This window comes from Amaranthus tricolor, chromosome 7 (assembly GCF_026212465.1).
Source record: "Amaranthus tricolor cultivar Red isolate AtriRed21 chromosome 7, ASM2621246v1, whole genome shotgun sequence".
NCBI classification, from domain to species: Eukaryota; Viridiplantae; Streptophyta; class Magnoliopsida; order Caryophyllales; family Amaranthaceae; genus Amaranthus; species Amaranthus tricolor.
The window spans coordinates 15162197-15173196 of record NC_080053.1 but is presented as its reverse complement, the minus strand read 5'-3'; the positions used below and the strand labels follow the sequence as shown (position 1 = coordinate 15173196).

The 11000-nt window shown below is 34.7% G+C and overlaps 1 protein-coding gene across 4 annotated transcripts in view; it reads left to right on the top strand.

The window, feature by feature from the left end:
- The first annotated feature begins 1003 nt into the window (after positions 1 to 1003).
- LOC130817481 (F-box protein At5g39450) overlaps positions 1004 to 11000 on the top strand; it is a 14988-nt gene continuing 4991 nt past the window's right edge. Inside the window, exons 1-3 of one of the 4 annotated variants that reach the window (XM_057683208.1) lie at positions 1004 to 1476; positions 2439 to 4131; positions 8770 to 9255. In XM_057683208.1, coding sequence (XP_057539191.1) covers positions 2564 to 4131; positions 8770 to 8785 — 1584 coding nt within the window. In that variant the 5' untranslated portion in view covers positions 1004 to 1476; positions 2439 to 2563 and the 3' untranslated portion in view covers positions 8786 to 9255. Of the gene's footprint in view, positions 4132 to 8769; positions 9256 to 11000 lie in introns of those variants that run through there. The other 3 variants (XM_057683206.1, XM_057683207.1, XM_057683205.1) reach the window with 3 other exon arrangements.

The window sequence follows — 11000 nt, the reverse complement described above, 5'->3', positions numbered from 1 at the left end:
TCTTTTTAATTTCTGTTGCAAATATTTTTGTTTATTTATTGTAGTTGTTAGATTTCTCGGATAATGTTTTCAGCTACTCCTGTATTTTAGCTTTTCATTGATAGTTTATATGCAAATTGGATGGAGTCAAGAATTTACATTTGGCGATCGAACATTTGGGGTCTTAGGTCGTAGATGAAAGAAGATGAATGGAAGAAGAAGATGGAAATAAGACAAGAATAAAACAAAATTTCACAATTTAACGTATAATCTAATATTTTTTTTGGGCATTAATGTCAAAAGTATAATGTTATTTTGTGAAATTTTATTTAAATGTGCTACATTCGTTATTACCATGAAGAATATCTCTACTTTTATCTAATTGCTTAAGTGAAAAAAATGATTTAAGCGAGATCTGAATTCAAACGAAATATTCATCAATACAACCAATCTGACTTCAATAATACTAATTGCCTAATGATCGACTTCATGATTGAGAAATTCAATCTTTCACAAAATCAAGCATTGGGACCCCTCTTCACAATCAAAATCAATCACCATATAATACAATTACTTCGACTAAGCATCTATTTTTTTTTATTAAATATTTATAGTTTCATTAGTTTATTTTCACGAAATAAGTTACATTCAATTTACTTTAGATAAATATAATTGATTTGAGTTAGTTATTTTCAACCCAAAAATCTAAATTAATCTTAATTGATATTTTCTCTATTCTTTAATTTTGCGTGACTTTTTATGTTGGAACGTTGCATTGATTTTACTGCATGTATATTTCTGATAGTAGTCTTATATTATTTCTTAATTTCATCGAAAAGTTCTTTTTATCTTTATTTTATTCATATATTTTCTAACCACTAGTGTTTTTATTTTCTTATTATTCAAGTATAAATTAATCAAGCAATATCAATTCATAAAAGAAAATCAAAGAAATTGGAAAACGGAATCTAAAACTATATTAATGATCTCCCACAAGACCTACGCCCACATGTATTTGGCAACTATCCACAAATATTCCATATCAACAATAATGGAAGCAACCATGGCCAATGCAAAAAAATGACATTTGGAATTTCTCTTTCCCACTTTACCATTCTTTGATGGTAGGCTAAGCCGCTAAGGTGTCTATGGACCCATCTTCTTTTCCTTTGTGGGTCCCATTACCTCCTCTATTATCTCCCAATTATCAACATTGGGGGGCTATCAATCACACTTTAGTAGTCATAGACTTCATTTGAATTTTGAAAAGGGTACCAAATACCAATATACCAAAGAAAAGGTAAATACCACCAATTAAAAAAGTGTCCCAAAAAATGGTGTAAGAAAGAAGAGTTCCAAGAAAAGAATGGATGACCATTCCAAGGCTAAAAAGTGATATTTTTTTCTCGTTTTTTGTCACCATAGTGGAGTAAATTTTGCTGGTTTTAATCATCTTCAATTGGGATAAAGGTCTACTACTAGTAGTAAAGTCTTTAGGTAACGTTTCAATCTATTTATTCCTTCAATTCACACATTTTCGTTCTTCCCTATTTATCATGAGAATTGTTGCTTCAAACGTGTAAAACAAACCCTCTTCTCTTTTTTTTCTTCCTCCCTTTATTACGTTTCAATCTGATGACTGAGTGAATATCTGTTTCAAATTTGTAAACTTTTTCTGTGGAAGGAAGGTTATTCTTGTTTATTTCCATCAAAATGAATTGATAGAGTAATTGATGTGATGAAGTTTGAACTTTTTGAGGTAAATGTCATCTGAATTGGAGATTTTTTTAACGTATTTTGGTTTGGATTTGATTGATTGGTTCTTGGAAAGTCCGTCTTTGAAATGTTGCTATGTTTAGGTATTAATTTATGATTAGTGCTCATTTTTATTACTATTGCTGGCTCAATTGGTGTTCTTATGCAAGAATTGAACAAATTGGGAGAAACCCATTTCTTTCTTAGGTCAAAATAATCTATATTGGGCATTTTGAGTTAAGAAAATGGGAATTTTGAGATGGGTATGATGCTGAAATAGGGATTGAGGTAATTTATGATTCTTGTTTGTTAGAGTTTAGGTAATTGGTGGATGGATGAACATAGAATTTTTTTTTGATTATGTGGCATGTTCTTTTTAGACGAGTTATGACTTATGTGTAAAGGTGTTTCTCTGTTGAAGTGTTGCTTGACGATCAGCGGATATTTGGTGTAGTAAATTCAGATTGTAGCTAAAATTGAAGGTTTTGGTATTTGTCAAAAGGAAAGAGTTATGTCAATTGAAGCTTGTGGTTCTAGCTTGTTATTAGATTTGCCTAATGATATTCTTGCAATTATTGGAAGGTCTCTTTCACCTAGAGACATCTGCAATCTTGGTCTGTGTTGTAAGGGTCTTAATGCCCTTGCCGGCTCAGACAAGATTTGGCTTACTCAATGTGAAATAATTGGGGTTGTATCTTCCGCAGACCTTTTTGAGTGGCGAAAGGCGGTTTCATCGTTTAAGGCCCTTTGTAGGTTTCTTACCAGTATACAGCCATTGTTAGGAATTTGGGTTCACCAGAACCCAGAGCTTGGGAATGTTGTTTATGTAATGCCTGGTTTTGTTTCTGTAGTTGGTTGTCGGATTATCCCTCAAGAGCTAGGCCCTTTAGGTATAGAGGACGGCCCTGTTCTTTGGACACCTGTCTTTGAGGTGATCGGTGATGATAATGGGACACCCATGCTTTTCTTACATGGAAGAGATAAGGATCATGATTATATGTATCCCAAGTATTATGATTATATGTATCCTGGCTCAGTTAAGTCAATTGAAAAGACTTGTAATGTATTACTGCTTGAAGTTGAACCTATAAAAGAGAAAATAAGGGGAAATTCGGGACATAGTAAACGTTCTGATCACCATATTGTTGTAGAAACAAGTAGGAAAGTTTGTGGATCGGACAATTGGATTCCAAAGTCACAAAGGTTTTCTGAACCAAGTGCCTTACAGGTGCCTTTTAGCAAGTTGTCATTTGGAGATAGGAGGAAATTACTTGAAATTGTTACCAGCCAAGTCCATCTGCAATTACCTGATTCAGCTTCTGCACCGTTGTTTCCTTGTCTGAGGAATGATAAGGATAATTTTCAAAAAGACTTAGAGATTTTAACAGAACGTCGAGCAATGCTAATCAAAATGCATAGACTTGGCGGGGACTGCGTTGATTGGAAACCTGATCATGATTTGCCGCGTCTTCCTAGCCAAATAGACTTGAATGAAATAAAGAAGGTTCTTGATCGTTCAAGTGGCTTTCGTAATTCCCTAAATGGTGATGACACTCGTACCCAGTGTGCAAGAAGGAAAACACTCATGGGCTATGTTAAAGATTATACCCGACAGATGCTTAGGAAATCTAGCTCGATAAATGGTAGCCGTGGAACTAGAAAAAGTAGCTGTACCAGTAGTGAGAATAAGCATGCTCAACTTCATGATTTCCTCAGTTCCGGAGACACTATAGGACTGACATTGCATGCATTGACTATGAAGTTGTCATCGTATCGAGCATGGCCAAATATGCACAATAACAGATTTGCTTTATACAAGCTGCCTATTCCAGTACCCACAGTTGGTCAAGACTTTGCTGGTTTGTGGGGAGGAACATTTGGGTGGCCTCCAGGAAAACCTACTGAAGATAAGCCAGGAAAGGCTCTGTTCTTTCTTGTTCTATCCTACTATGAACAGTCACCAGGACAAAAAATACTCATTGCCACCAAAATTTTAGAAGGCACTCATTATGTACTGCATCCAAATGGTTCAGCTATGTTCATTGTAAAGGTTAATGAGCCTTCAGTTGAGCCATTTCCCTGGGATTCTGGTGCAGATTCAGCTCCTGTAGCTGTGAAGCAATCTTTTTCTGGTGAAGGTATTGCTAATGGTTATGGGTTTAGATACCCTGGCTCAAAGCCTGGTTCACTGTTTGTGCTCCAAGATGAAATGCTTGCTTTTCTCTGGAAAGAATCTAGGGCTGTTTTAACATTGCAGAGGCTTAACTTGGAAGACCTTTTGAAGAAGGGTGAGAGGGTACCTGCTCTTCCACCGATCAACAATTTTTCATATCTAACGAAGTCCTGCTCGAATGTGTTTGCGGGATTTACCAACATGACTTCTGTAACTTCTCCAAGGTATGTCATTTAAATAACCAATATGTTGTATCTGCATATGATCTGCTTTTTAATGTCCATCTACAAATACAATACAATAAAATCATTTATAACTTCACATGAATAAAAAGTGCACCTAATTTAATAGGTTATTTTACCTGTCTATTATAATTTGATACCAAGAAAATTATAAATATTTGACTCAATCGGGAATGGACAGTAGATTATTGATTTTTAAGTAAGGGAACTTTGTTATGTGTAAGCACATCTTCATTCCTGCCAAAGCTAATAGAACCATACAAATTATATACTCATAAGATCAATCTTTACAAACTTATTGCTTTTATTCATAGTAAAGTTTTATTTCTAAATTGTCTTGTGATTAGGGTTCTTTTAATGTATAAACTGTGAAAGGGAATTGTGATTCTTGTTATTTTATACTACTATTTTTTGTATAAATTGGGATATGATAAATCATTTTAGAAGAACAATTAAAAGCTTCTCAAATTTTGTTGTCTCTGCACAAAAGAGACAGAACTAATATATGTATAGGGATTGGGGCCCATGCTTTTAAGGTACCGGAGTAGTGAGTATTGAACATTGCTTGGTAGTTTTGAGCAAAATATGAATGGTCAATATTGGAGATGAAACAAAAGTTTATGTGTGAAATTGGAACATCAGTTTGGTTGGACATATTTGATGAATACATGCCAATCATAAGTGCCTGCTCTTCTTTTGCAAGCATAACTTAAAGGAAGATTACTTTCCTCTTTTTGGATTTTTTTCCTCTTAGGTGAATGTACTGGTATTTTTTCTTGAACAAAATATATTTTTTTGGCTAAATGGTGTGTTTCCTTGTTTACATGCACACTTAAATTAACATGCTCAAAAGGAAGATGCACACCTAAATATATTTTGGTGGCCTTGCTTATGTGCTATTTGTTAAAAGTGAAAATTGATTTGAAGCGAATTGGGAAGGAAGATGCATCGAGGCTCAGATGGAAGGTTTCATGCTTAGTCAAATTAATGAGAAATTCTCGCCCTAGCCTTGGCTATGACAGTATAAGTGTTGCTGTGTGGGATGTGGGTATAGATCTCAGTATCAGTTTTTGTATAGTGATAGGATCTGTCTCTACCATGTAGCTATTCACATGTAAAGCAAGCACATGACCATGGTTTCTTAGGTGTCCATGCGATCATGACTACAAGCAATGCCGTGTGTTGGGAACATGGAAACAAAACTCCCTCGTTACGTTACGTAACGCCCGTTATATAACCTGTTTGAAAGTTACCGCGACGTTAAACCCCGTTATATGACGGCTCACGAAATTTCACGGTCAAAACGCCTCGTTGACCGTTATATAACGTGTAACACCCGTTATTTTACCGTTATAACGATATTTCACCGTTACGTTATTTGTCTTACCATTAAAATTTTATTAATACCCATTAACTTTAATTATTACGATTACCTAATTTATAGTATTTCAACAACAAAAATAATTAACTATAACTAATAAGTTAATTAACTATACACTAAAAGAATCAAATATTGCAATTATAATAGCTAGTTGCATATTATTGCATAATAATAGTTCAACAACAAAAATGCAATTATAAGTTCAAAACCCCTTATGTGATTTTTTTTTTTTCCAAAAATCACACCGCATCGGCCACGATTCGCGTCATTTCTTTGTTATAGCCGTTTTTCACGACATCGCGACCATTTTCGTAAACGCATCCGCGACCGCGATTTTTTGCCATGGTTGGGAACTAAAGAGTCAAGTCAAGCTAGATATTCTTGTAGTGTTTTGATAGTGTGAAACTCAAAATTCATATTTTTATTGTTTGAAGTTATTCTACTAGTTTTTAAGGTTATCTAGTATTAGTAAGGGATTATCATTATTAGTTAATTAGGTGTTTATAAAATTAATTGGTTTTCGAGATTGATTATCAAGAATCCGAGGTTATTCTCCTGATTATGCATGCGTGTAAGGTTTCTTGTGAGAAATCTAGTGCACAAGCTAACTTCATTATAAGCAAGTTATTTCTTAGATTATGTTCAATTGAGAGTTAAATGAGAAAATCACTAAAGATCAAGGTTGTCATTAATTGGCAAAGAACACTCCTACTGAAGCCATTATAACCAATTTCTTCCAACTGTACAAATTAAGTCTCGGGTGAAGACTCATATCCCCATTGTCTATGATTATTCGAATCATAACCAAGCTAATCGATGGTTTTGTACTCTCACCCTCACCCCTCTCAGCATGAGATTTAGTACGGTTAGAGTCTACTCTTATGTATGGTTTTACTGAAATTAATGGTAAATGTTAACAAAATAATGGTGGTTTAAATCTCCTACTTATAATCGTGGTTTACATGTGAAGATATAAAACTAATTCAACAAAATAACTTGGAAAATGTCAACTTATTTCTGTAAAACTTGATTTGCCTGAATCACACTTGTTTTAGCTAGTAAAAAAGGATCAAGTAAGAGCTGGGGCTTTAATATGACAGTTGTTGGCTGAAGGAATAAAGGAATGGAAATAGCTTTTCTCTTGTAGCATAGAAACATTTTTTTGCTTACATACCGATTGTGTGGAATAATCATGTAAGTTAAGGGGTAATGTTAGGAAAAACAATTCCACTGCAGATCTTAATGGAAACTTATGTTTAGCTAAACAATATTTGATTCAACTGAATCAAAATTATTTTTAGCTAAACTAAACTTTTTTTTTATTTTTTTATAACTAGCTAAAATAAACTTATTCAATTGAATATAACTTATTTTTAGCTAACATAAATTTAAGGAAAAATTACCCCTAATAATTCAATCTTTGTTCAATTTTCCTACAATAATCCCAACTATCAATTAACCATTGATAAATCCATGTAGTAAGTCATTTAACCGGTACTGTTGAAAAAATTTTGACCTATTGTTGTAGTTCGCAATCTAGCTGTTTCATATTCATCTTCCTCATTCATATTCATTAAACCGTTGTACTTATTCATACATTACTGCTTCTTTTCATTTCATTTCTTCTTCCTTATTTATCCATTTTGCTCCATTAAAACCAAAAAATATGCCCTCTTCTTCATCTTCCTCTGCTTCTCTATTTTTTTTCTCATCTCATCCAAACAATATCTCTCTCATGCCATAACGGTTTAACCATATGAAAGTCATATTCATCTAACCATGAAATCCACACGTTATTTAACAACTTTCATATAATTTCCTAACCTAAACTATTATATTCACTAATCATAAATTTAGAACAAGTTAAGACAAAAGAATAACGTACTACTCATGATAGAAATTAAAAACAAAGAATTTATTTAAGCAGCAAAATGACAATAAATAAAATAGAGATTATTATAGGAAATGGCATAATACATGAGATTATTCATGGTTAATTGATAGTTGGGATTATTATAGGAAATGGCATAATACATGGGATTATTCATGGTTAATTGATAGTTGGGATTATTATAGGAAATCGAAGAAAGGTTGGATTTTCTGGGTGATTTTCCCTAAATTTAATGCACTTGAATTACTTATTTTTAGTATCATTTAACTTTATTTAACTAAATCAAACTTATTCTTAGCCAAACTAAACTTGATTCAACTATGTCAAACTTATATTTAGCTAAACTAAACTTGATTAAGTCCAATAAAAGTTATTTCTAACTAAACTAAACTTGATATTGGGCAAAGTAATTTATGTCAAGTTGATATTAGGATCACTTTGAGTCGGATTGTCTCATATGTAAGTCGGATTCGGTCAACCATATTTTCGGTTAATATCGGATGTGGGCATATGGATCATTCTTGGTTCGAATTCAGTTATGTGATGGTTATGATGTTATCGGTTTTATATCGAGTCTCAAGTCAACATCAAGTCGGTTCTGGTTACCATGGCCCGAGTCAACCTATGGGTCGGATGCAGGTTGAAATCAAACGGTTTTGCGGGTCAAATAATTCTTTTACCGCCCTAGTTAGAATAAAATAATAATAAATCTATGATTAGCTGGGTCGATCCCTAGCGACCCGCAAAACTGAGCCAACCAACTATTTTGGTAGGTCTACAAATTTGGTCTATTTGCTTTTATGTTGATGATTCAGTAATCTTTGTATAGAATTCCCAGTAGGTGTAATTACATTATTTGTTCTATACCGTATATATGGAGGCCGATTGAGGGGTACTCCTCATTCCCCATGTGCTTCGTGGCCCTCCTTTTCTTTGACAGACCCTTACAGCTTACTGTATGTCTCTAGGCTATTCCGGTAATCTTTGCTTTTTATGCACTGAAAATCTAATGCTTTCAAGTTGCTCTATGTTTCACTTTTGTTGGTGAGGCCCCCTGTATTTCTTGTACCTGGTATTTTAGCGTGACTGCCTTTGCACCTGTTATATGTTACTCCTATTCCAGTGCTTGTGTTAGCACATAGACATGGGCCGATTCAAGTTTCAGACTTGGCTTTCTAAGAAATGTGTCTATTATTTCAGCTCTGCATGAAGTGTCTTAATCCTTTTCTTGCTTGATTCTATGTTTTCATCATCATCTGTTACTGCCTACTGGCAAATTACTTGACATCCTCCAGACTATTACGTTCATCACATATCCCGAGTTTTATTCGTTTTCTTTTGCCTACAGGAATAAGCATTCATAGATAATTGGAATCCATGTACAGAAAATAAGGTCTACCGCTGTTAGTTGGGTACATCAGTCAAATTCAGAAGCTTTGAAGCTCTCGGCAGTCACCAATTCATCGATATATACTTGTCGTAATAATGGTCATGAAACCTACAAAAAGAGTACGGTTGTATACAACATACTAAGTGGGATGAAGGGAGTTTAATTGCTTGGTCGATGTAATTTAAATCAGCAAAATAATTCATCACATTTATATGTTTTATATTTATGTTAGGTTCAGTAGAGCCGAGTCAAGCATTGAAAGTGAAAACTCATACTCCCTTCGTTTGTTTAATGAAGTTCTAACAAAGAATGTTCGAATTAAGAAAAATAAAATATTTTACATAGTGGATAAATCATTTCATTAAGAGAAATTTCAAATGATAACATCAAATTTTCAAGAAACGCTAGTGGTTGCACTTTTGTAAGATTTTTCACATTGTAGCATCCAGTTTATTCTTAATTTAATTGCCGTAGAATTTTCCGTTAAATTCTTGTTAATTTCCATTTAATTCACCATTTTGACGTTTCTATCCTTATTAAATGTCGGTTGTTGTCTTTATGATTTGCTCTAAACCATTTTTATGCTCTCCAATGTTTAATTCACCATTCTGACGTTTAATTCACCTTTTTATTCACCAAACGCTCAAATATTGTAACAATTTTGTTTTCATTCAAATTTAACGTAGATTCTCAAATGAGACGGTTTTATGGTGAGACTATCGCTATTGGACTAGTCCAATGTATATATATATATGTTACACCAAGCTTTCTCAGAAAGGTATGCCATTAAAATATGTTACACCAAGCCTTTGTAATGGTAATCCTGTGGTTGAATTGAATACCCTTGACCTTAGTGACTTAGTGAATGAATGGGAGAAAGCCATAGTCTTTTATGTTGATGGGGAAAAACCTAATCTTAAGGTTGTTAGAGGATTCATTGGGAAAAATTGGAACCATGTTGCTATGCCAACTGTTTACCTGCATGAGGATGGATACTACCTTCTCAAATTTCAAATTGCAAATGAAGTTAGGGATATTCTATGCACAAGGCCATACATTTTAGGGAGAGCTCCAATTAGTGAAGAACTAAAGCACAAATTTTGACTTTTATCAGGAAGTTCTAGGAGTTATACCCGTGTGGTTCAGGCTCCCAAAGCTCCCCCTCCATTGCTGGGGAGAGGAATCATTGAATCGTATTATTGGTGCCATTGGAGTCCCTTTGTTTTCAGATGATTGCACATCGAAACAGCTATGTGTGTCTTATGCTCGAGTCCTTGTTGAGGTGGACATTACTAAACCAGTGGCGAAACAAGTGCATATTAGGGACATCACAGGAAAAGACTTCACCCAACTTGTAATGCCGGAGTGGTACCCTTACTTCTGTTCAAAATGCCACAAAGTAGGTCATGTTTGCAAAGAGAATAAGCCCCCCACAGAGGCTGATACAGGGGGGGTGGCCCATCAAAGACAGAGTAATGACATTACCAAGGGTAATCCTCGAGAGGAAGAAAGCCAACAAAGACCTACTACCTTAAACACACCACAGAGTCTTCTTAGACTAGCCGAGAAAGACTTGTCAAGAGAAATGGACCACCGTGAAAGAGCACAAAACCGCTAAGAGAATAAGCAAGAGCCCTACCAGACTGATTCCAAGCCATATTTCCCCTATTGATATACTAGGTGAGATGGATTATGAGGAGGAAAACACTAACATGGATAAGAGGGCGGGATCCCTACAAATCCCTTGGTTACCTAATGATTATTCTCTCATGGAATGTCAGGGGTATGAATGCCCCCAATAGAACCAAGGAGATAAAACAATACCTTGACCGTAATCATATCAGTCTTGTAGGCTTATTGGAGACCCGTGTGAAAGACAAAAATAAGAAGAGAATTCAAAATAAGTTCGTTTTGAACAGGTGTTGGGTTAGTAACTATGACCATCATAGAAAAGGAAGAGTGTGGGTAGGATGGAGAAGAGGGATGGATCATGTGGATATTGTTCGGAAGCACACACAATATATAGCGGTTCAAGTCCTCTCCAACACTCATGGGAAGTTTATGGTGGTTTTCATTTATGGTTTGCACACTGTCACTGATAGGAAGGAGCTGTGGATTCAACTTCGTACCTTGCAAAACCAATCCCCTACCCTCTTCATTGGCGGTTATAATGCAATTTACAATGCTGA